This window comes from Panicum virgatum, chromosome 9N (genome assembly GCF_016808335.1).
Source record: "Panicum virgatum strain AP13 chromosome 9N, P.virgatum_v5, whole genome shotgun sequence".
NCBI classification, from domain to species: Eukaryota; Viridiplantae; Streptophyta; class Magnoliopsida; order Poales; family Poaceae; genus Panicum; species Panicum virgatum.
In genome coordinates this window covers 19,094,250-19,120,007 of record NC_053153.1, presented here as the reverse complement: position 1 = coordinate 19,120,007, position 25,758 = coordinate 19,094,250, and the positions used below count along the sequence as shown (strand labels likewise).

The 25,758-nt window shown below is 49.3% G+C and overlaps 1 protein-coding gene and 1 non-coding gene across 6 annotated transcripts; one reads left to right on the top strand and one right to left on the bottom strand.

Moving 5' to 3' along the window:
- Nucleotides 1-4,640: 4,640 nt before the first annotated feature.
- Nucleotides 4,641-21,147, bottom strand: LOC120688570 (protein DETOXIFICATION 40-like). Of its 5 annotated transcripts, none has more exons than XM_039970931.1 (11): nucleotides 20,518-21,147; nucleotides 19,746-20,377; nucleotides 19,584-19,640; nucleotides 18,220-18,458; nucleotides 17,603-17,721; nucleotides 17,433-17,519; nucleotides 8,128-8,281; nucleotides 7,886-8,023; nucleotides 5,676-5,870; nucleotides 5,131-5,332; nucleotides 4,641-4,996 (listed from the first exon to the last, which is right to left on the bottom strand). In XM_039970931.1, the coding sequence occupies exons 1-7, from the start codon at nucleotides 20,878-20,880 to the stop codon at nucleotides 8,213-8,215; spliced, it is 1,566 nt and encodes a 521-aa protein (XP_039826865.1). In that variant the 5' UTR covers nucleotides 20,881-21,147; the 3' UTR covers nucleotides 4,641-4,996; nucleotides 5,131-5,332; nucleotides 5,676-5,870; nucleotides 7,886-8,023; nucleotides 8,128-8,212. The 5 variants fall into 5 exon arrangements, with proteins under 5 accessions (XP_039826865.1, XP_039826863.1, XP_039826864.1 ...); XM_039970929.1 differs by having other exon boundaries at nucleotides 7,886-7,988; XM_039970930.1 differs by adding an exon at nucleotides 5,555-5,596 and having other exon boundaries at nucleotides 7,886-8,281; nucleotides 20,518-21,146.
- Nucleotides 21,148-24,446: 3,299 nt separating this feature from the next.
- On the top strand, nucleotides 24,447-24,585 carry LOC120693658. Its single transcript, XR_005683115.1, has one exon. It is a non-coding gene; the product is annotated as a small nucleolar RNA Z247 (small nucleolar RNA).
- Nucleotides 24,586-25,758: the final 1,173 nt, after the last annotated feature.

Genomic DNA, 25,758 nt, shown 5'->3' with positions numbered 1-25,758 from the left:
GCGAATTCGTCGTCGAGCAGCTGGTGATCGAGCGCCGGAGTGGCGCAGAGGAGGCAGCGCAGGAGCCAGAAGCGGAGGCGGTGGAGCCTCCAAGTCCTGGCACGGCGGAGGTCCCGCCAAGTCCTGGCGCGACGAGTTCAGCGTCCCCAGCCTCCCCTGTTTTTCCAGAACAGGGGACCCCGACAGCGGCGGCGGATCTTGAGCTCGCATCCCCCCCCCCCGTCTTCCTACTCGGAGTTCGTGGATGCCTACCACGACGGAGAGGAGCTCCGATTCAGGCGAGTGGACGACGTCATCGGTGATGCAGAGCTGCCGGGGCTGGCCTCGCGTCTCACCGATCCAGAGCTCATGCTCATAAGCGCGGAGGAGCCGGCCACGTTCGCGGTTGTGGAGCGTGACGCGGACTGGCGGAAGGCCATGATGGATGAGATGCGGTCAATCGAGGACAACCGCACCTGGGAGCTGGTCGATCCACCGGCGGGATGCCGGCCGATTGGCCTGAAATGGGTCTACAAGGTAAAGCGGGACGAGCACGGCGCCATTGTCAAGCACAAGGCTCGGCTCGTTGCCCGTGGCTTTGTCCAGCGTGAAGGAATTGATTTCGAGGAGGTGTTCGCGCCGGTGGCTCGGATGGAGTCGGTGCGGTTGCTGCTAGCTCTTGCGGCGGCAAAGGACTGGCAGGTCCATCACCTCGACGTCAAATCGGTGTTCTTGAATGGCGACCTGGAGGAGAAGGTCTACGTCAAGCAGGCACCGGGCTTCGCGATGCTGGGGGCAGAGCACAAGGTGCTCCGGCTGTGGAAGGCTCTGTATGGGCTGTGCCAAGCTCCGAGGGCGTGGAACGCCAAGCTCGACACCACCATGGGTAAGCTTGGGTTCGCACGCTGCGCCACCGAGCATGCGCTGTACACACGACGACGGGGGAAGGAAGAGCTCATCGTCGGCGTGTACGTGGACGACCTGATCGTCACCGGAGCTCGGGCGCAGGACATTGAAGCGTTCAAATACGAGATGGCGGCTCGTTTCAAGATGAGCGATCTTGGCGCACTCTCCTACTACCTCGGCATCGAGGTAAAGCAGAGGAGGGACTCCATCGCGCTGGGCCAGCGCGCCTATGCACTCAAGCTGCTGGAGCAGGCCGGGATGACGGGCTGCAAGCCCATGGTGACGCCGATGGAGGAGCGGATCAAGCTGTCGAAAAACAGCACGGCGGCGAGGGTGGACGCAACGCGTTACCGGAGCATCGTCGGCGGGCTGCGGTGGCTGATGCATACGCGGCCGGACATCACGTTCGCGGTGGGTATGTGAGCCGATTCCTCGAAGACCCGCGGGAGGACCACTGGACAGCGGCCAAGCGGGTGCTGCGCTACGTCCAGGGCTCTCTGGACATGGGCGTCGTCTTCCCCAGGCACGGCGGGCTTCAGCTGACGGCATTCAGCGATGCGGACATGGCTGGAGATGTGGATGGACGGAAGAGCACCACAGGTGTGCTCGTCTCCCTTGGAACCGCACCAGTGGCTTGGCAGTCACTGAAGCAGAAGGTGGTGGCGCTGTCAACCTGTGAATCGGAGTACATTGCAGCGGCCACCGCGGCGTGCCAAGTCGTTTGGCTGCGCCGGCTGTTGGGTGAGCTCACTGGCGTTGAAGCTCGCCCGCCAGCACTCAAGGTGGACAACCAGCCGGCCATTGTGCTAGCAAAGAACCCCGTCTTTCACGACCGAAGCAAGCATATCGATGTGAAGTTCCATTTTCTTCGGGACTGCGTCGATAGGGGGCACCTTGTCATCGAGTTCGTCGACACCGGACGGCAACTCGTTGACATCCTCACCAAGTCGCTCGGGCGTCTTCGGTTCTCGGAATCGAGGAAGATGATCGGCATGGATGAGGTCCAGGGCTAGCAGCAGGATTAGGGGAAGTAATGTAGGACTTAATCTGCAGCTGTCCCTTATCTGTTTAAGTCAAGGCAAGTCTGCAGTTTGCTAGCAAAGCAAGTTTGCAGTTTGCTAGCAGCTTTTGTTGACTTGCAGCCTTTGTTGACTTGTGGCTCTAGGCCACTAATGTTCAGATAATGATAGAAGTTATTAGCACCTTAGAGTAGGTAGCAAATGGTGTATAAATATGAGTGCAATGCAATGAGAAAAGACAGTTCAGTTTGCCACATTCCAGTCTCTAACTCTCAGCCAACGCAGAGAGCTGTGAGTGTATGTGTGTGTAGAGGAGCTCAGCTCTTCTTCAACCTTGGGACAGAGGTGAGGGAGAGGGAGGTGAGCAGGTTGCTCACCTGGTTATTGTGTTCTAAGGCCAACATTGGGGACTAGGGCCGAGAGTGGGGGGAGCGACCGCTGGCGATGTTGCTACCGGCTGGGGTGGTGGTCGAGGCCGATGATGAGGTTAGACTATCTGCACTTGTCGTCCTCTAAATTCATTCTTTAAAAGAAACATTCTTGTCTAATCATTGAAATTCTCTCCACTATGTTCAGTTTCGTTGCACCCATTCATCCTCTATATGTCTACTCTATACCAATTACCATTCACAGGGCCCACATGTCAGAAATATTTTCGCTTTTTTTACATCCGCCGCGCCCTCCCTCCTTCCTTACGTTGCAAGTAGGGCGGGTTGCGGCTGCACGAGTCGTTAGTGCCGTCGCGGGCCTAAGCGGCAGCCCGCATAGCGCCGCTTGCCTTTTGCGGTCTTTGCGGCTGCCCGAATGTGGCCGCCAGCCCCCAGAACGCAGTAGGCCAGTAGCCATCGCATGGTGACTAACTGAAAAGGCACATAAAAATCACATGCTGGAGGCTAATCTTTGGTTAGTTGCCGTCTATATTGAAGACGTCTGATCCAATCCATGCAGCGGATGCAAGCATTACAATGTTAATCGGCTAATGTCGCAAGCCATCTGCGCATGTAGTCCAAAGTCCGTCCGCCATGGAAGTTGCAAGTTGCCTGCGCATCCGTTTGCCATGGGAGTTGCCGGCCGTTCGACAGCTCATGAAGCATGGGGGGATTGCGGCGCCGTTGGGCACTGCGAGCAGGGCCGTGTGGTCTGCTTTCGTGAAGCGGGTTCGCGGCGCCCGCCATCGCGAGCGGCGATGCAGGGGCGGCGCGGTGCGGCCGGATCTTAGGGGCGGCAAGCCGGCGGCCGGAGCTTAGCCTGTGGGAGAGCACGCGCACTGGGACTCTGGGAGTTTGAGCATGTGCTCTCGGCAAAGAAGGTGGAGCTGCTGAGTGCGGTGGCAGCGTGCGGTGGCCGCCCCTGGCGATGGGTTCGCGATGCTTGTGGGTTCTCGCGGTTTCCCTCTTATCCAGCGGGCTTTGCAAAGTGGCCCGCAAATAATTTACAGCTAAGCTGCGTTCGCCGCGAACAACAATTTTGTAGGGCGGGTTTGCGGGTTCGTATAAGAACCCGCCCCGCCTGCAACCTGACTCCTTCCCCACTCTTCTCTCTATGCTCCTCCCATGCCGGCGCCTCTCCTTGCCTCCTCCGCCGCGCGCCCCTCCTCCCTCGTAGGCCGCTGCTCCTCCGTTGCGCCTCCCGCCTCTCCGGCGGTGAACAGGGGCGAGCAAGGCCGCGCGCGAGCTCCCCCATCCCCTCGCCTCGAGCTCCGCCGGCCCCCTGCGGACTTGCGGCCGCACCTCTCCCTCCCCCCTTGGCACCTTCATCCCAACTTGGCAGCGCCTCCCTCCTTCCCTCCTCCTCCCTCGCCGGCGGGCACACGACATGACAACGGCGGATTGAGCGCCCCAGCTCACCCCTGCTCCGTGCTCCAGGCCGGCAGAACGAGCCGCGTGCGCTTGCGCGGCGCGGACAAGGGCGGCGGCGGCGGGCCGGATCTGGCGGCGCCACCACACTCCCCCCGCTCCTCCGTCCTCGGCCGGGCCCATGGTTTTAAATAGCGGGCGTATTTTTTTCGAGGCTAAGAGACTGTAGCGGGCTATGCCAAATAGCGGTTTACTACTAAATCATGAAAAATATAAGTAATAGATGCACAAAAACATAGTAAGTAGTGAATTTTATGAACATAACTATATTTCTAGAGGTACGGAAATATTATTTAAGTTGACAATACAATAAAATTTATACAATCAAATATTAAGTTATCCAAAATACCAAAACAGTAGCACTGAGCTAAGGATAAGGCTAATAGCGACGCTAAAGCTACGCCATTTAGCGCAGCTATAGCGCAATTTAGTGTCCATAACTGTCATAGCGGCACAAATACAAATAGCGTAGCGGGAGTCCTCTAAAAAAGCTATAGCGGAGCTATAGCGAAACTATAGCCAGCTATTTAAAACTATGACCGGGTCGCCACTCTAGCACCGCCACTCGAGCCCGCCGTCCGCTGAGCGCGGCGCCGTCCCTCCTTCTCGCCGCGCGTTGGGCGCGGGGCGCGCGGCGCGCGGCTGGGCAGATGATGGCGCAGCGCGCGCGGTGCTGCGTCGGCGTGCGGCCGGGTGGGGTGCGCGGCCGGGGACCTCGAGCTTGGCGCCCCTCCTTCCTCCCTCTCCGAGCTTGGCCGTGGATCCAGCGGATCCAGCCCGGCCGCCCGCACAAGGGATGCGGCGGCAGCGAGCTCAGGGGACGCGGGCAGCTCCTGCACCCCCCGTCGCTAGCAGTGACCGTTTGAATGTTCCCCTGTTGTTTGAGAATGATGCAAACAACCACATCATAGTTCAGTTGATTCACAAGTCAAAATAAAACATAAAAACCAGTGTTTGAGTAAAATGCTAGTGTCCTTGAAGAGAGGACAAACGTACATGACCCAAATGCTATTGTCCTTATAGCATTTATGAAACCCAGCCTAATTTACCAAGCTATGGGTAAATGATGAAGTAAGACCTTCTTGATTGAACTCAACTTGGCCACAGCCATAGATATTTTTTACAATAATAGTGTGACTACACATAAGTGGAATTTTGTTGGCGATAAGTATCGTCGCATTATCTGCACATCAGGCAGCATGGCCAAGTTTCTGAATCTTCAAGTGATCATCATAACTGCAATTTTTTTGCATTGGGTCTAGGATAAATTTACGCTACCATTAATCGATACTATTGCACCGTGCAGAACATTTCGAATTGGTTTCAGAATTACGGAATTGCGTACACTTTTGGGTCAAAGCGGAGCGTACCTGGCAGGGGCGGTGGCTGAAGTTGTGCTCGTAGACGTCGTTGGTGACGTCGATGGCATAGCTCTTGTTAATGACGGCACACGGCGAGTGGGCACGATGGCGGGTGGTAATTGAATCAGTCTAGTTTATCATACCTGCTCCTGTCACTGTCGTTGTAATCGGATCCTCAGCCAGGTACACCGGATGCCATCAGCGTCGGTTCCTGTAGGAGTTTGGGCAGATGCAAGATGCATAAGACAAAGCATGCCTAATCAAACAACACTGTAGCCCAGAATTCATGCAGGAAAATAAACATTCAATAAGTTAGCTGGAGTCTCAAACTGGAGTCATGCTACGATGGCAAAATAGTCAGAATGACGGAACACAATAACTTAATCAGATGGCTTCCAAGTACGGAAGTACCCAATCCAGAGTTTCAGATTACCGTGTTCCAGTGAAGTTTTGAGAGAAGAGATTTGGTGTGTAGCTGAATGGCATGAGAGATGCTGCGAGATGGACAGTAAATTCTTGCATTCATCAAAGATAAAATAAGAGATAATCCATACCAGTATGTCAGTTTATGTGGTTTGGCATTTCAACAAGCACATGGTGGACACGCCAACTCCGTTCACACCAAGCAGGTTGCTTTGATCAACAAGTGCAATCATCTCTAGGGGCTGGTTCTAGGTGATTGATTTGGGAGCCAAATGTCGAAAATAGGACCAAATTGAACCAAAACCTCCTATGTAGGTGTCTCTGACCTGCAAGCGTGATGAGCAACCAAGATTAGGAATCAAGTAACCATTAGAGGAGGGGATTCGCAGGGGTTCCTTGCAAAAGCTTGAGGGGCTCCTAGCCATGGCAGACACGGCTTCCGGCACACGAGCTCGCGCGGTGGATGGGCATGTTTGGGATTCCGGAGAGGAGGGAAAAAGGGAGAGGAGGGGGAGGGGAACTTAGGGGTGTGCTCACCTATGGTGGAGGGGGCCGGATTTGGCCGGAATCCTGCAAGAGGCGACCGGCTTTGGAACCACTCCGTGGTGGCGGCTCTGCACCAGCGGGGAGGTTGCGAGGACTGGCCAAATGGTTTTGGCTGAACATGGCAAAGCTCGTAGCGGTGATTGCTTGGTCCGGCGAGTGACGGAGGCGATGAATCACAGAATCAGCCAGCAGTCGCCGGCGCCCTGCTCCGGTTAGTCGAGCAGTGGCAACAGCTGTGGCGTGTTGGGAGAGCGAGAGAGATCAGGTGGAGGTGGCATTAAGGCTTGTCATGCGGGAGGCGGCAAGCGAAACAAGGCCATCGGTGGGGATGGCGGCGGCGTGTCGTGGATTCAGCGACGTGACGCATGCGAGCGGGAGGATCTATCCGTAGGAGGAGGGGGGGCGGGGGATAGGCAGAGATCGTCCGTTAGTCTGGGTTAGATCCTAAAACGGTGGTAAAAAGAGTTATATTAGATACTTTGGCATACTGTACCATTTTTGTTTGATTGTGGTAATTATTGTCCTACTATGATCTAACTAGGCTCAAAAAATTCGTCTCGTCGTGTACATTAAAACTATGCAATTAGTTTTTTTATTTATCTACATTTAATGCTCCATACACGAGGTAAAATATTTGATGTGATAGGTGAATAGTGAAGTTTGGAGAAATAAATTTTAAAACTAAACACAGGCTTAGCGATTTTGGCGGAGGACATTGCTCAGGGTGAAGGGCCTGAGCGTAGCGAGGACGGATCTCGTGGTGCGGCGGCCTGGGCTGCGTGATTTCCGTACGAGGGAAGCGCGATCAACCAATTGACAGCGGCGGGGGTTCAGGGATTCAAACGGACGGTGCATGTGCGACGGAGGCTGGACGATGGGGTCGACGGGACGATCGCGCCAAGCGACGTACGACCAAAGGGCGCGCCCCTCCAGCATGGAAGCGCTGATCACGGGAGCGATGGGGGGTTTTGAATTTGAATGGATCCTACGGCGCCAGTGCACTCGTTTGTCTGTCGCACGATCGGACGCTGGACATAGAGGCTTGGCTGAACCAAAGCGTTGGTCGCATCAAGGCGGCGTCCCTCTTATACAATTTTTAGGAGTAGATAGAGATTGACGGGCGTCTCAGTGTTGGTGGGCCAGAGAGTTGGGCCTGTGCCAGCCCAACCCAGCAAATTCATGTTTCTCGTTAGACCAGCTAGAGCTCTCCATTGAATTTTGGCCAGTGCTGGAACTGGGCCGAGCATAAAATTCCAGCTTGCGTACTGGGCCGACAGCTTCCCTATGTTTTGACAAGGAGCGTACTTCACTTATATTTGATCTCTGTAACATATAATTTAGAATACCTGGCATAAGTAAATCTATTAATTAATGTTATCCCGGCATGGAAACAATGACACATTATATGATAGTAAGGGATTTCTCATCTACTCTAGTGTTTTCTTCTGAAACATACCTTAATGTGTGCAGGGTTCACAATTTCGTTTTTACTGTTTCGAATTTCGTTTTTTTACCAAAGTTTGATTTTCATATTTTTGAATTTGAAACCGAAATCACGCACTTTCCGGATCGAAATTCGCTTTCCGGAGTAGTCCGAAAACGAAAAATTTCACCGAAATTCGGTGAAATCCCGCCGAAATTGGGAACCCTGTGTGTGACCGAGCCAGTTTTTTTTTTATATTTTTCTTGTGCATTTGGTATACATACAACAATCACATCAATCCAAAAACGTCAATCACCTAGCACATCACCCTTTTCCATTTCCTTTGCGTATGTAAATGCATGGGACCCATACCTGAAATGGATGCGCTGTTGTATCTTCATATATACGCTAATATAATAATGGATGTGGGCCAGCATGTAGGTAGATTCATGTCTCCATTGAGCAGTCATTTGTTCTAATAAAAGGTAAAATTGTTTCATGCATCACTCACTGCGTAACATAAAAAAAAATTGCAATATCATACTTGATTCTTACAACATGGGTCAGAATATTCATTTTTTTTTACCCGTAGGGCGTCTTAATTCTAGTATTACCGTCTTTTTAAATAAACCCAGTCTTCGGTACAGCGTACGACATACAGAGTAGATCAGCACGTGCACCATGCATGCATGCAACTTTTCAGTCTTCCGCCAAAATGGGCTTCTTCTTGCCTTCCCATTTATTTAGCCTCATGCGCGCTTGTTCTACCTGTAGATACAGTTAAAGAAAGGTCAAATAAGTTGACAGCACTTTGTTTGTTCTTAAGCACTATTGCCAATACAAGACGAGTAAAACTGAACAATGCAGTACATATTTCTGAGATATTAACTACTAATAATCATTATTCATTTGCTACATTATTTCATTTCAAATTACTAATGGTACATCATAGCTCATGAAAAGTATATCGACACCTATTTCTAAAGCATGCAACATGTTCATCTAATTTTTGGTTTGATCCACCTTGTGTCATTGACATGTGAGACTTAGTCCATCCCTTATATGCATTGAACCAGCCCTCCGTCCACGAATGGATAACGTAGATCCCTACAAATTAACGCATGGGCAACTATATGCTGATGCTGCAACTTTATTTGCAGACTGTTGGAATTATGGGCTTGGCCCATTTATTCTAATCAATGCAATAAAAGAATTTAAAGCCCACGATTAAATACAAGGAAATCAATTACTTAATTCCGTATCAGGATTTGAGGAGGATCTCAACCGACTTAAAAGGGTGGACCTCATGTACACCACTTGTGAAGCCGGTAAGAGGAGGTCGGTGAACCGCGCGCGCGCTCGCTTGCCTCGCCGGGTCGAGGGCGTGGGCGTGGGCGTGGGCGTGGGCGTGGCGAGGCGAGGCCGGACGTGACGTGACATGCAGGTGCGGTGCGACGTGATGTGCTAAGATGAGAGAATGTTTTGCTATTGAGAGCATTAAAACAGACAATAAACGTTGACAGTGATGACTGGAGAATCATGGTCTTAACCGTTACTAGTAACTAATGGTTGTGATTCATTCACCTGCAACTGCAGCTCATCAAAGCCATTTATAGCGTCCAGGTTCGTTGAATCTGAGGCACCTCCACGCCTACATAAACCAGGCCCTCCTCCACTCATCCACACACCAAAACACTCTTGCTTCAGGTACTCCTGCTTAGGAGACCTCTCCCTTCTCACTCTGCTGCTTTCTGCCATTCCCATCGCTAGTTGCACGCACAGCTCTAGCGAGAGCAGACCTCCGGGACCTCTGCTCGCTGAAGGTCCTGCACGGGGCGCGGGCAATCAGGTTTTTGGGGAGCGTCTTGACGCGACTGCTCGCTCCCTGAACGACTACTTCGTCTACATCCCGGCGTGAACGACTACTTCGTCTACTTCCAGGTGACCGTTCGTGGGACTGTACTGCAAACCTCTTCCTGCATCGACTTCGTTCGGCTACATCAGGCAAGGCCAGTCAAATAGAATGTCTATACCAGCTGGTAACGGCGCAACCGGTGCCTCCGGCACTGGTCCCACCTTGGGGCACATTCTAAACCTATTCTGGTTTAACATTTTGTTCATGCTTATTAGTGAGAATAACATGAACACAAGCACATATTTTGTTCACACATTATCACTCTTTTATGCCATGAAATTGCTAGTAATATTTGGAATTAAAATATATCGAAAATTGCCTAGTTTTCTAACAATCCAAAAACCTAAACTTGTTAATAGCCTTTCAGTATCTAACTTTGCTGAAACATTCAAACCACCACTTTTTGATGGTTCCAATTACAAATGTTGGCAAGAGCGGCTTATACTATGGTTGACAGTGCTGAGAGTGATGCATGTAAAAGAGGGTAAGCCTGAATAGTTCCCTCCAGAGGAAGGGAGTGCGTTCGATGAGGCTGATACCCTCTTTCGAGGCTGCGTCATTAGTGTTCTCACTGAAAACTTGGTAAATTTTTATGTCCTACTGCCAACTGGCAAAGAATTGTGGGATGCTCTTGAGGCTCATTTTGGAGTGTCTGATGCCGGTAGTGAGTTGTATGCGATGGAGCAGTTCCTTGACTATAGGATGGTCAAAGACTGTTCTGTAGTGGAACAGGCTCATGAAATATATACTCTGGCAAAAGATCTCAAAAATTGCAGCAAAGAGTCCCCATGTGTGTTACCAGATAAGTTTGTGGCCGGAGGTATTATCTCTAAGCTGCCACCTTCTTGGAGGGACTTTGCTACTTCTATAAAATACAAGAGACAGGAGTTCACCATAGATGGACTCATTAGGACTCTTGATGTTGAGGAGAAGGCGAGAGCAAAGGACATATGTAACGACCCGACCCGGGGTAACGGCTAAGATCTACTCTGCACGTTGAGTAAATCACACCTGCTAAATAACTCTCTTGCGCTTTCGTCCTCGCTTCACGCAAAAGGTTGCAACCGGAGTTATTCAACTACCCTGGGCCTGGTATTTAAGCTGGTCTGGACTCAACTCAACTTCCAGTATAGGACTAAATTCGCGCCGGTACAGTAGCTGCTACAGTAACTCTGAATTTGGCCCGACCCACTCTCCCGTGGGCTGTTACAACATACGTGAGAAAGGAGTTGTTGGTGCTTCTAGCGCCAATCTTGTTCAGAAGAACAACTCCCACAGGAACAAGAAAAAGCCACCGCAGAGCCAACCAAAGACTAAGCAGACAATCACCTTCAAGAAGAAGAAGAAGAAGGGATGAAAGTGATTTAGGCCCCTAAGTGGGTTTTGGTGAATAATGACAAAACACATATATATTTAATTGTGTAATTGAGCATGTGTGCAGGTGATGAATATGTATAGGTAAATCAAGTGATGACGTATGGCCCCCCAAAAAGGAAATGAAAAGGCGGTGTTTAAGTGTACTCATGATATTAGATGTTGTATTTGAAATTTGAGTATAGGAATGCCGTATTATCAAGAGGGACTTGATTCAAGGGTTTCGATTTAAATCTTGTGCTTAAGAGAACCTAGACAAACACCTGTGAGCCACAAAATATACTCAAAAGAGCAAAACATGAGCTTTCAACCTGCCTAACCCGGATACTCCGGGTATAGGGCCGGATACTCCGGACCCTTTTGCCCGGAGTGTCCGGGTGCTGTTCACGGGCTGAAAAATTAGGGTTGCCCGGAGTCTCCGGGCATATACCCGGAGTCTCTGGGTAATTGTTCGCCCAACGGCTATTTTTGGGTCAAGGGGTATAAATACTCCCTCCCCTCCTTCAGTTCACTCTCTCTTGCCATTCTTTCGAGCTGAACTCCTCCTAATGCCAAAAGAGAGCTCTCTGACTCCCCTCTCTTCATTCTTGAGTGATTCCTTTGAGGGATTTGAGTGAGAAGCAAGCAAGAGCAAGGATTCGTGCTAATGAGCCTCATTTCCACATCTTGAGCACTTGGTTTTGGTCAAACCCGCGGATTCAAGTTTGTTACTCTTGGAGCCTTGTGCTCCTAGACAGCTAGGCGTGCTTGTGACTGCTCAATCAAGGTTGTGAGCTGCACAAGAAGTTTGTAAGCTCCATTCCTCGCCGAGGAATCCATAGTAAGTGACCTTGGGCTTGAGAGGTGATCTCGCTCTTGGGAGAGGAGCATAAGGGTTCTTGAGCACCGTCTCTCGAATCCTTCCTCAACGGAGATGTAGCACCTTCGGGTGTGAACTTCGGGAAACAAATCCTTGTCTCTTTCGTGTTAATTTATTTAATTTCATTGCTATTTGCTTGTGAGACTTCTTTTCTAGGAATTGAGCTCGATCTACTCACTCACGAGTTTCTAGTGAGTTTTGTTTGTTGGATATCAACCTTAAGGAACCCCTGGTACTCGTACTTTAGCTCGATCTACTTTTCATACATAGATTCCTGCAGATTCTTTTCAGTTTGTTCATACCCGGAGACTCTGGTTATAGCTCTGGATACTCCGAACCACAAAACCCGGAGTATCCGGGCTTATACCCGGAGTATCCGGGCTGAGTCTAAGTCTGACAGTTCTTAAGTGTCTTTGAGCTGTAGATTGCCTATTCACTCCCCCTCTAGGCATCTTAAGGTCCTTTCAAGGGAGCTTGCTATGTGTGCGTTAGTACGAAACACTTTGCTGCAAAGTGTTCGAACTGCAAAGGCAACGACTCTGCCAACATGGTCATTAGCGAGCCTGGAGGAACATCAGGGTACGGTAATTTATTACCTACAGTTCTTTCAGTTTTTTGTTCACCCGAGTGGTGGGTTGACACTAGTGCTAATATTCATGTTTGTGCTGATGCTTCTTTGTTTTCTTCTTACCAGGACGGCGGGACTTCCTCCTTGCTGATGGGGAACGGATCTCATGCGCGTGTTCTTGGTGTTGGTACGGTAAATCTGAAGTTTACTTCGGGGAAGACTGTGCAGCTGAAGAACATGCAGCATGTCCCCACCATCAAGAAGAATCTAGTCAGCGGCTCTCTACTGTGTAGAGATTGTTTTAAATTAGTCTTTGAGTCCAATAAATGTATCTTGTCTAAGTTTGGTACTTTTGTTGGAAAAGATTATGAAAGCGGAGGCTTGTTCCGTCTTTCTTTGACAGATGTTTGTAATAAAGTTGCTTACAATATTATTAACATTGATGAAACAAATATTTGGCATTCGAGGCTTTGTCACGTTAATTTTGGTTGTATGATGCGCTTAGCTAATTTGAGTTTAATTCTAAAGTTTACTTTTGTTAAAAAATCTAAGTGCCATGTATGTGTTGAATCAAAATAAACTCGCAAGCCTCATAAGGCCGCTGAGGCGAGGAGCTTGGCACCTTTAGAATTAATTCATTCCGATTTGTGCGAAATGAATGGAGTGTTGACAAAAGGTGGTAAAAGATCTTTCATGACTTTGATCGATGACTGCACTAAATTTTGTTACATCTATTTGTTGAAGTCAAAAGATGAAGCTTTACACTACTTTAAAATCTATAAAGCTGAAGTAGAAAACCAATTTGAGAGAAAGATCAAAAGAGTTAGGTCAGATCGTGGTGGCGAGTACTTCTCAAATTTATTCACTTTATTCTGCGAGGAACATAGTTTTATTTATGAGAGGACGCCTCCCTATTCACCTCAATCAAATGGGGTTGCCGAAAGAAAGAACCGCACTCTAATGGATTTGGTTAACACCATGTTAGATACAGCGGGGCTTTCCAAAGAATAGTGGGGTGAGACTATATTGACTGCATGTCATGTCCTAAACCGTGTTCCTACAAAGAATAAAGAGATAACACCATTCGAGGAATGAGAGAAGAAAAGGCCAACACTTTCATACTTACGTACTTGGGGTTGTTTGGCAAAAATGAGTGTGCCAATAACCAAAAAACGTAAGTTTGGACCTAAAACCGTGGATTGTGTCCTTCTAGTTTATGCTATTCACAGCATTGGGTATAGATTTTTAATAGTGAAATCTGGAGTACCTGACATGCATGTTGGTACTATAATGGAGTTCAGAGATGCTATATTTTTTTAAAACATTTTCCCCATGAGAGATGGAACAAGTTCATCTAGGCAAGAGTTCATCGAGGATGATAGCTCTGCTGAGCCGATAGAACACAATGAACCTACACTTGTGGAAAATTTTGAGGAGGATAACAATGATGCTCCTAGAAAGAGCAAGAGATAAAGGACTGTAAAGTCTTTTGGTGATGATTTCATTGTGTACCTCATGAATGATACACCCAGAACCATTGAAGAGGCATATTCATCTCCTGATGCTGACTATTGGAAGGAAGCAGTGAGGAGTGAGATGGATTCTATTATGTCTAATGGAACCTGGGAGGTCGTTGAACGTCCTTATGGATGTAAACCTGTTGGATGCAAGTGGGTGTTCAAGAAAAAGCTTAGGCCAGATGGTACCATTGAAAAGTACAAGGCCAGGCTTGTGGCCAAGGGTTATACCCAAAAAAGAAGGAGAAGATTTCTTTGACACTTATTCACTAGTTGCCCGATTGACCACAATTCGAGTGTTACTTTCCCTGGCAGTCTCTTATGGTCTTCTCATTCATCAGATGGACGTTAAGACGGTTTTCCTCAATGGAGAGCTAGAAGAGGAGATCTATATGGATCAGCCGGATGAGTTTGTATCAAAGGGTCAAGAAGGAATGGTTTGTAAATTGTTGAAATCTTTATATGGTCTCAAGCAAGCGCCTAAGCAGTGGCATGAAAATTTCGACAGAACTTTGACGTCTGCTGGCTTTGTTGTGAACGAAGCTGACAAATGTGTGTATTATCGCTATGGTGGGGCTGAAGGAGTGATTTTGTGCTTGTATGTGGATGGCATACTGATTTTTGGCACTAGCCTTAATGTGATTAAGGAAGTCAAAGAGTTTTTATCTCAAAGTTTTGGGATGAAGGATCTGGGAGAAGCTGATGTTATTCTTAATATAAAGCTAGTAAAAGAGAGCAATGGTGGGGTGATTCTTACACAGTCTCACTATATGGAGAAGGTGTTAAGTCGCTTTGGTTATAGCGACTATAAACCTGTCTCAATACCATATGATGCCAGTTTAATTCTTAGGAAGAACAAAAGGATAATGCGACATCAGCTGAGATATTCTCAGATCATTGGTTCATTGATGTATTTAGCTAGTGCTACAAAACCTGACATCTCGTTTGCTGTAAGCAAACTGAGCCGGTTTGTTTCAAACCCGGGAGATGATCATTGGAAGGCTCTTGAAAGAGTAATGTGCTATCTAAAGGGGACAATGAACTATGAAATTCACTACATCGGGTACCCAAGGGTACTAGAAGGGTATAGTGATTCAAACTGGATTTCTGATGCTGATGAGATAAAAGCCACAAGTGGATATGTGTTTACACTTGGTGGTGAAGTTGTTTTCTAGAAGTCTTGCAAGCAGACCATCTTAACGAGGTCTATGAAAGTAGAACTCACAGCATTAGATACCGCTACTATTGAGGCTGAGTGACTTCGTGAGCTCCTTATGGACTTGTCGATAGTTTAAAAACCGATACCGGCAATTCTAATGAACTGTGACAATCAAACGGTGATTGTCAATGTGAACAGTTCAAAGGATAACATGAAGTCATCAAGACATGTGAAAAGACGGTTGAAATCTGTCAGAAAATTGAGAAACTCCGGAGTTATAGCCTTGGACTATGTTCAGACGGCTAAAAATCTGGCAGATCAGTTTACAATGGGTATTTCACGGAATGTGATAGACAATGCATCTATGGAATTGGGCTTGAAACCCACGTGAGTCATTCTTTAGTGGAAACCTGTCCTATGTGATCGGAGATCCTATGAAGTAGGATGGTGAAACAAACTAAAGTTTGACTGAGAGAAGAGAACCTTTGTGAAAAGAGCCCATTCCGTGTATAAGGTGCATTTCTCTTCTAATCTGTATGGCAAGTTGGTCAATATCTTAATGTGTTCCAGGTGGTTTCTTTAAAACAAATGAGTTGTTTTCTTGAAACAAAGATATTGTCCTACAGAACATCTGAAAGGAACACACCTATATGAGTCTGTCTACTGGTCATGGTCTATGAGAACTGGGTATTCTCTAGAAACTCATGAAGGGCCTGGAGTATGACTTATAAGCTCCAAACCGCGGGGATGCTTATGCAGCCTAGTACCAGTGTAGGGCTCTGGTCAAACTTGTTTGTACAAGACTGGCAATTCAAGGAATAGTCCATTGTACAGTTGTGAATAAGTGTAGACTTTGTCCAAGATGAAAGTTCAACTTAACAGTCTCTGTCAAATACTGGTATATCAATGAGGGAATGAGAGCATTTCTAGTGTGGCTTGATTTTCTTGGTGGAGATTGTTGGAATTATGGACTTGGCCGATTTATTCTAATCAATGCAATAAAAGAATTTAAAGCCCACTATTAAATGCTAGGGAATCAATTGCTTAATTCCGTACCGGGATTTGAGGAGGATCTCAACCGACTTAAAGGGTGGACCTCGTGTACACCACTTGTGAAGCCGGTAAGAGGAGGTCGGTGAACCACACGCGCGCGCTCGCTCGCCTCGCCGAGCCGGGCTGAGGCCGAGGCCGAGGGCGTGGGCGTGGGCGCGGCGCGGCGCGGCCGGCCGGACGGGCGGTGCGTGTGCGTGGCGCGGCCGGACGTGACGTGACGTGACGTGCAGGTGCGGTGCGGTGCGACGTGCTGAGATGAGAGAACGTTTTGCTGTTGAGAGCATTAAAACAGACAATAAACATTGACAGTGATGACTGGATAATCATAGTCTTAACCATTAATGGCTGTGATTCATTCACCAGTAACTGCCGCTCATCAAAGCCATTTACAGTGTCCAGGTTCGTTGAATCTGAGGCACCTCCATGCCTATATAAATCAGGGGTGTGTTTAGTTCATTTTGCAAAAAGATGTAAAGATGTAAAGATGGCATTTGAAGTATTAAATGAAGTCTATTTGCAAAACTTTTTGCATAGATGGGTTGTAAATCGCGAGACGAATCTAATGATGCTAATTAATCTATGTTTAATCAATAATTAGCGGATGGTTACTGTAGCATCACTGTTGCAAATCATGGATTAAGTAGGCTCATTAGATTCGTCTCGCGATTTACAGTCCATACATGCAAAAAGTTTTGTAAATAGACTTCATTTAGTGCTTCAAATTAGCAAGATTCCGTTTCACTTTAATGCGTTTACGGCTTTTTTGCGTTTACATGTAAAGAACTAAACAGGGCCTAGGTCCTCCACTCATCCACACACCAAAGCACTCTTGCTTCAGGTACTTCTGCTTAGGAGACCTCTCCCTTCTCCCTCTGCTGCTTTCTGCCATTCCCATCGCTAGCGTTGCGCGCACAGCTCTAGCTAGAGCAGACCTCCGGAACCTCTGCTCGCTGAAGGTCCTGCACGGGGCGCGAGCAATCAGGTTTTTGGGGAGCGTCTTGACGCGACTGCTCGCTCCCTGAACGACTACTTCGTCTACATCCCGGCGTGAACGACTACTTCGTCTACTTCCTGGTGACCGTTCGTGGGACTGCACTGCGAACCTCTTCCTGCATCGACGTCGTTCGGCTACATTAGGCAAGGCCAGTCGAATAGAATGTCTATTCCAGCTGGTAACGGCGCAACCGGTGCCTCCGGCACTGGTCCCGCCTTGGAGTACATTCTAAATCTATTCTGGTTTAACATTTTATTCATACTTATTAGTGAGAATAACATGAACACAAGCACATATTTTATTCACACATTATCACTTCTTTATGCCATGAAATTGCTAGTAATATTTAGAATTAAAATATACCAAAAATTACCTAGTTTTCTAACACAGACTCCGTTCCATCATTTCCATGTATGTTATGGGCTTACGGCACTGCAAGCGGCTCATCGCCTAAGGTTGAGTGAGAATTGTCTAGCATACCTCTTTATTCCAGTCGGTGCGAAGTGTGATCCAGATAAGTATAAGCGTCTGAGCAAACAATCCACCGATCATCCCACCCCATATTCCCTGCACGTACACGTGGAGGATCACATAGATCTCAGCCGTCAATATCTCCTTCGATTTTATATTTTGATCCAAAAATGAGTTACCATGGCGCCCAGGTCAAAGTGGAACCCCAGCACGCAGCCGAGGGGGATCCCGATGCCGTAGTAGCACGCGATGTTCACATACGCCACGAACGCCTGCCAACCGCAGCCAACCGCCACACCTGCAAAAATTCCAAGATGATGTAGACGCATCGAAAGTTCAGGGCTTTTATTTGATCTCATCTTTTCACTGGCCTATACTATGTCTCCATCCAGCAGTTTGATCGAGCTAGTGATCAAGAAAAAATCCTTGCAATAATACACAACAGCATGATTGATGAGCAATCAATGCTGCAAAGCTCGCTAAAACTGACACCAACAATGAGAGGCAAATTCATTTTTCATCTCCATTTGCACTGTGTATCACAAAATCAGTCTCCAACAGAAGAGGCAAAGGAGTAGCCATTTTGCATTGCGAGGAGAGAAGGTGAGGTAAAAATAGATTCCCTCTCTCCTGCTAGGCAAATTTGAAGACAATAATAGAAATACAATATCTGTTGGAGACAGCACTAAATGCTTTACCTCTTCTACACTGTTCAGGCGAGGCCATCTATTTGGCTTTCAAAATTGCCTAGTCTGGTTAGAGTCGGTCTAAGAATGATGTATGTATAATTGCATACCTGACAGGACGGGCTGGATGCCGTCGAGGACGATGGTGACGGCGAGCAGCGGGGCCATGGCGGAGACGGCGCGCGCGACGTCGTCCCCGCTGGTGAAGACGTAGCCGATGCGGTCGCGGAGGCACAGCACGGCGGCGGCGATGGCGCACGCCACCGCCACCGACACCGCCGTCACCACCTTGACGGAGAAGGCCGCCGCCTTGGCGTGCCCAGCCCCGAGCTCGTTGCTCACCCTCACGCTGCAGACAACGGGAGCTTGTCGTCGTCACTCGTCAGTGCCAGTGTCACTACTGTGCCATATGCAGCGAGAGCCAGCGAGGTGAGCTCAGCCCCGGCCCTGAGGGGGGGGGGGGGGGGGGGGGGGCGGCCGCCCCGGGCCCCAGATTCCAAGGGGCCCCACCCTCAGGTACACGTAGAGTATAGGTATTAAGGTATTTAGGCAGTTACATACACGTATGAGTACGTATAGGTGTTGGCGTTTCACAGGTTTCGCAGACCGTGGTTTCTAGAATTCCAATCTTTTTTTCTATTCCCCCGCTCACACGCCGCCGGAGTCCGCCATCGAGCGCGCCCGCCGCCGTTAGTGACCTTCCGCGATGACAGCCATAGCACCGCACATCGGCACCAGTTCGACGGCACAACACGCAAGACTACGGCCGGCCGACGGGCGATGGGAGGCCAGGATGCATCACGCATGCGTGCAAGAGGCAAGACATAAGTTCATCCATTGATCAAGTTAGTTTTTTTTATTCCATCACTGTCTCACTCCCATGAATCACGGTCGCATGCTGCTTGCATCACCGATCAACTGGCACTTACTTATCAATCTTTCTCATTTTTTTCTTGAATTTACCACATGACGCAGCAATCACCAATCAGTGAGTAGAGAGAGGGATAGGGTTCAGCCAACAACCCAATTAAGCAAAACTCTTGTGCGGTGATTAGCAAATCAGGACTTCAGGAGTTATTAGATACATACTCATAGAGACATTAGTGTATATATTCCTTTTTTTGTCCCAAATTATTGATATTCACGAGTAACTTTTTTATCTTTAATTTCAGCATAAAGCACTATCATGTCATCTAGAAACTATCCATCCGGTAGTAAGAAAAGGAACAAGAGGAAACAAGCACGGATGTGTTTACTGAGTGACAAAGACAAGACCTCGATAATTTTTTTAGGGCTAATATGAGCACTTCAAGAAATTCGGATGACTTGGTTTTAACTATAAGTACTTGTGAAGAAACATTAGTAGAGAAGGCGTCTAAAAAATAATCGTACTATTTATTTTTTATATTATAATTTAAGGGTCCCCGCCCCGGGCTTCCGAAAACTCAGGACCGGGCCTGCGTGAGCTACTTACCTCGCAGCAGCATTGAAGCCTACCGACACCATGAACGACCATCCTGCCAAGGACATGCTGCAGATGGAGAGAGAGAGGACACAGCATCATGTGGAAGAAATTAGCACGTGCTAGTCAAGAACAGAAAAAAAAAAGAACGAAAAGGAATTAACAGAGCCCTACCACACCGCGAGCGAATCGAGCGCGAGCTCCGGGTCCTTGAGCAACCCGGCGATGAGCACGGTGATCTGCGCATACCAGGTCTCGAGGCAGAGCATGACGGCGGACGCGGCGGAGAGCCCGAGGAACTCCGGCAGGCCGGAGAAGGCCCGGCAGGAGAACCCCGTCCACGTCAGCCTGCACCGCGGGGACGTGGCGATGTACGCGAACTGCGCGGCGACGACGACCCACCAGCTGAGGCTGAGCACGAGCGAAGCGCCCAGGAGGCCCAGCCCGAGGCGGTAGACGGCGAGGTAGCTGAGGGCGAGGTGCGCGGCGAGCGTGGCGGCGGAGATGTAGGCGCTGGGCGCCACGATGCTCTGGGCCTGCAGGAACTTCTGGATGGGGAAGTTGGCGGCGTACGCGAAGATCTGCGGGAGGAGGCCGAGGACGTAGACCCGGGCGGCGCCGGCGATCCGCGCGGGCTCGCCGAGGAGGACGAGGATCCGGTCCGAGAAGAAGTAGATGGCGGCGAGCGGGACGCCGGCGGCGGCGAGCAGGACGAAGGAGCGCTGCATGTAGACGCCCAGCATCTCGTACCGGTGCGCGCCGTACGCCTGCCCGCACAGCGTCTCCACCGCGCTGCCCATGCCCAGCTGCAATGCAATGCAATGCAAATGCGAGCTCCATCAATTTGATGCATTGTCCGGCCAATTCGATCTAGCAAAGTGATCGATCAAATAACCCATCGGCATCACCTAGCTAGCTAGCAGTAGCACGACGACGCACTACGTACCATGAGGCCGTACGCGAAGACCTGGATGCCGACGTTGCCGAGCGAGGCGGCGGCGAGCTCAAGCGTGCCGAGCTGGCCGCAGAAGATGCGCGAGGACATGGACATGAGGTAGTTGATCATGTACACGGCGCAGGCCGGCGCGGCCAGCGCCACGAGGAGCCGGAGCTCCGCCCGCGCCGCGCGCCACAGCCGCCGCGCCGGGGGCGCCGACTCGTCCGCCAGGATGCGTTCCAGCTCCGCGCTCACCCCGTGCCCGCCGCCGCCGCCATCGCATGGCGGAGCCGCGGCGGCAATAATCTCTGATCCGCCGCCACCGTCGGGCGACAGGAGCGGCGCGTGCTGCTGGTCGCTCGCCGTGCCCATAGCGCAGCAGCCCGGTGAGCGGCGGACGTCGAGGTGGCCACCAGCTCCGAGCCAAGCTCTGCGGTATGTAGGTCTAGACAGACGTCTGGTGCAGTAGCCTGCGGCGGCTTAATGGCTTGTAGTTGTACAATCATCCCGTGGCGCGAGACGCGTGCAACGCGTGCTGTGGCCTGTGGCGCACGTGTGGGCGGCGATCGGATCAGCTGCGTCGCTTTGCGCGGAATCAGTGAGGCCGCAGATGCGGAGATATTATTCCAGGCTCCATCACTCCGGTGGTCTCTCTCCGACAGGGTAGGTCATGAGGAGTGATGGAGAGACCACCCGACCGGAGGAGACACTCTAGATCTATTCAGATGTGTATAAATAAAAAATATAGGAAAAGACTGATCCAACAATCTCTTCTTCCTCTCTATTCTACCAAACTCGGTATCCCTCCCTATCCCCTAAGCAACTTTGCCTAGCGATTTCACTCGCCATCTCCCTCTCCATCTCTCCCGGTCTCCCATCTCCATCTCGTTGTCATCTCCTCTTCTCTCCTCGTGCCGGTGCCAGACGAACGCCGAGGCAAACACGCCATACTCTCCACGCCATCATCCTCATCGGCGTCGCTAGCGCCGGTGGGCGCGGCGACTGCGCAGCAGGGGCTCCCCAGCAGCGCCGCCACGCAGCACCAGCTGCCCATCAGCAACGGAGTCGCCAACACCCTCTTCTGGGGCACCCATGACGAGATCGCCAATGTTGGCCCCGCCGCGCCCCATCGCCGGCACCTCCACCACGAGCTCGTCCACCTCCGGCCGCTGCAAGGAGAACCTGGTCATCGACATCCCGATGCGCGTCGTGGCCATCAACACGCCGCCCATGAATTCCCCGCTACCGGCGAGCCGGATGGCCGGGAGCGCTGACGAGATGCAGTCCCCCGTCTCTGCATGGCTTTGGTCCCTCCGCCAGGGCAAGCAGGCCGTGGTGGGCACATCCTACAACCCTTGCACTGCCATCGCCGGGGACATCTAGCAAGGGCTCGCCGGGACCAAGGCCGCCCCCCGGGTGACGGCGAGGCTCGGCACCGCCCCCCTCCCTGCCGACGAGGCTTGGCGTAGCGGGGGCAGCTAGCTCACGGCGGAGTCCCAGGTGGTGCGGCGGCTGGCGGCCCGCCGGCTTAGGTCGCTTGCGGTGGCCGGCTCCGACGAGCGACGTGCCGGAGGAGGATTGGAGGGAGAAGCTGATTTGAATATAGATATGTAAAAATTTGACTAGTCTAGTTGTTTACTCAACCATTTAGCTAGTTTTTTAGATTTTACCTAGTCTTTTATACCTAGTCATTTAGCTAGGATTTTTAACTAATATTTTGGAGATGCTGACTACATATTGGTTAAAGCTATTAACATGCCAAGGCTTTGCCAAAAAAAAAAAGAAGAAAAAAACATGTCACGGCTCTTAAGATGCTACTAGCTCACACAGAGCCTCCAAGAAAATAGAGGTCTCATTCTGTTCGACTGGTTGTGACTGGTCATGTGCTGACGAATCCTCTCCATATTAAAGCTGTCATGATCATGTCCAGGTACAGAGTGGAGCCTCAATCCCGTATTTTGGTTGGTCCTGACATTGTTTCTTGACAAGGAGTAGGGAGTACTGATTTTTTTGCCCCTCCCCTGAAGCATATTTTTACGCAAAACAATTTTCTTGAAAAAAGGACGCTGGCGCGCTGCACCGTACCATCTCTCCAATATTAATGGAGCCTATTTATTACAACCAAATCATTCACTACAAGGGACAAATTGTTAGTTCTATTATACTACCAAGGAGTTCTATTGTACTACCGAGGACAAAAGTAGTGCAACAGAATTCCTGTCATTGTTGCAAGTAATTAAGTAGCTACCGCAATGATTCAATACTACCATTGCCACGTATGTAACCTAATGTTGTAGGATGTGTGCAGCAACAAATTTCTTTATGGCAGTACTTCCTCGGTTCTCAACTGTACTATTTTTTAGCCTTCTTTACAATTTTTCAAATTATTTGTCATTCGACAACTTCTAGATCGACAACTTTGGTTATATATGCATTCGCACATTAGAATGTACTATACATTGTAAAGTAAATCCTATGTGTTAGAAAACTATGCAATGTTGGGCATATTTTAATTCCAAAATTAAACATATATTCAGCAAAATTCATAACTAGTGAGTGAAACATACCATGTGCAAGTGTTCAGGATTAGCAAAAATTTAGATAAAACAAATTGAAACACAAGAGTTTCAGTTTGCATCCTGGGACGGGACTAGTGCCAGGGATACCGGTTGCGCTGTTACCAGCTGGAATAGACATGCTATTCGACTGGCTATGTTCGATGTAGCCTCACGACGTCGACACAAGAAGATGTTCGCAGTGCAGTCCCGTGAATAGTCATCGGGATGTTCAGAGCTAGCAGTCACGTCAAGACGCTCTCCAAAAACCAGATTGCCCGCTATCCCGAGCAGGATCTTCAGCGTGCAGAGGTTCTGGAGAGCAGTTGAGAAGAAAGAGATACGCACTTGAGTTGTGAGAATTGTGTTGGGTGAGAATGAGAGGAGGTTGGTCTCTAAGTTAATTCTAGAGGAAGATGGATGAACCTAGACACCTTTAGGTGTAATAATGGCTATCAATTTGCATTATTAATCAGTCACTAATCCTCTATATTAATCACTAACTACAACTTAGCCATCACTCTCCTCAATTACCAATATAGTATTGACCTACTCATGACTCTTTACCATTAGAGGATAATAACTGTTAAAGAAGAAGATCACGAGGTTCTTAGGTTCTGGTGTTGTGTAGTTAGTTGTTGTACAACAACCGTGTGATATCGGCCATAGAGATAGATATGTTCTGTTGTAGCTAAGATCTTCTTGTTGTAACAAACTCTATGGCCAGTACTATCAGGTTGTTATCCTTGTACGCAGCACCTATGTAAAGCCACCCGAGGGGCTCTTCCTCGATTGATCAATTAACACGCAGCTCACCGTAGACCCAAGTTAGGGCTCGGTGATTCCATCTACAGCGCCTCTAATTTTACATGGTAATCAGAGCCACACCTTCCTAGATCTTTGTCAATCATGTCGAGCTCCTCTTCATCCCCTCCAACCAATCCTCTTCTTGCCAATTCGGTCACTGAAAAGCTTACCAAGGCAAATCATGCCCTTTGGAAAGCACAGGTCCGATCTGCAATGCGTGGAGCTCGTCTTGAGGGGCATCTTACCGGTGCCATGAAGGCGCCAGAGGTGGAGATCGTCGACAAGGACGGCAAGAAGATGTCCAATCTGGCGTATGAAGAATGGGAGGCTCGGGATCAACAGATCCTTAGCTTCCTGCTCGCCTCCATCACCCGGGACATCCTAATCCAAATTGCTTCTGCCACCACTGCATTTGAAGCATGCCAGAACATTGAGGCAATGTTTGCCTCGCAGACCCGTGCGCGGGCTCTCAATCTTCACATTGCACTGTCGAATACCAAGAAAGGTAACATGTCTGCATCTGACTACTTCGCTAAGATGAAGGGCTTTGCAGATGGCATGGCGGCTGCTGGTCGTCCCCTCGCCGAGGATGAACTCGTCGAGTACATCCTTACCGGCTTGAATGGAGAATTTGAGTCGCTGGTCTCCTCCCTCATCACCAGGGTCGAGCCTGTCTCACTTGAGGAGTTATACTCCCAATTGCTAACCTTCGAGACCAGGATGGATCTGCTTCATCGCGGCGATCACAGCTCGGCCAATTGGGCTGGGCGTGGTAGTCGTGGCGGCAACCAAGGACGCAGAACTGGTCGTGGCGGTCGCGGCCGGGGGTCTTCTTCTCCTGGTCGTGGGCAAGGCTATGGCAACGACAACGCCAACACCGCCAGTGCGCGCCAGGGGGGCTACATCAACAATTGCCAATACGCCAACAACAACAACAACAACAACAAGAAGCCGACCTGCCAGGTTTGCTTCAAGAAGGGCCACACCGCTGCTGAGTGCTGGCACCGTTTTGAGGAGGACTACAACCCAGATGAGAAGCATGTTGCTGCGGCAACAAATTCATATGGGGTGGACACAAACTGGTACACTGATACTGGTGCCACCGACCATGTGACTGGAGAACTTGAGAAGCTGCAGATCAGAGACAAGTACCACGGCGGGGACCAGATCCACACTACTAGTGGTTCAGGTATGAGCATTAGCCACATTGGTTCTTCTACTGTTCATACCCCTGATCGCAAGATTCATCTCAAAAATATTTTATATGTACCTAAGGCAAAGAAAAATTTAGTCTCAGTGCATCGCCTCACCTCTGACAACTCAGTCTTTTTAGAATTTCATCCAAATTTCTTTTTGATCAAGGATCAGGTCACGAAGAACACGCTCCTTAAAGGAAGATGTCACAAGGGTCTCTACCCTCTTCCCTCTCCCAGAATAAAGCAAGTACATGGTGTCACCAAACTACCTCTTTCGCGGTGGCACAGTCGGCTTGGCCATCCTTCTTCTACTATTGTTAGACAAGTTGTCAGTAAAAATAAGCTCCCATTTTTAAATGAGTCAAACAGTGAGTCTGTGTGTGATGCTTGCCAACAAGGCAAAAGTCATCAATTGCCATATCCAAAGTTGTCTAGTTCATCTCAATTTCCTTTAGAACTTGTGTTCTCAGATGTTTGGGGCCCAGCGCCCGAATCAGTTGGGAGAAAACAATACTACATCAGTTTTATTGATGATTATAGCAAGTTTACTTGGATCTATTTGCTGAAATATAAATCTGAGGTGTTTCAAAAATTTCAGGAATTCCGTGCAATGGTTGAGAAACAATTTGATAGACAAATTCTCACCATGCAAACAGATTGGGGTGGAGAATATCAAAAGCTCAACTCCTTCT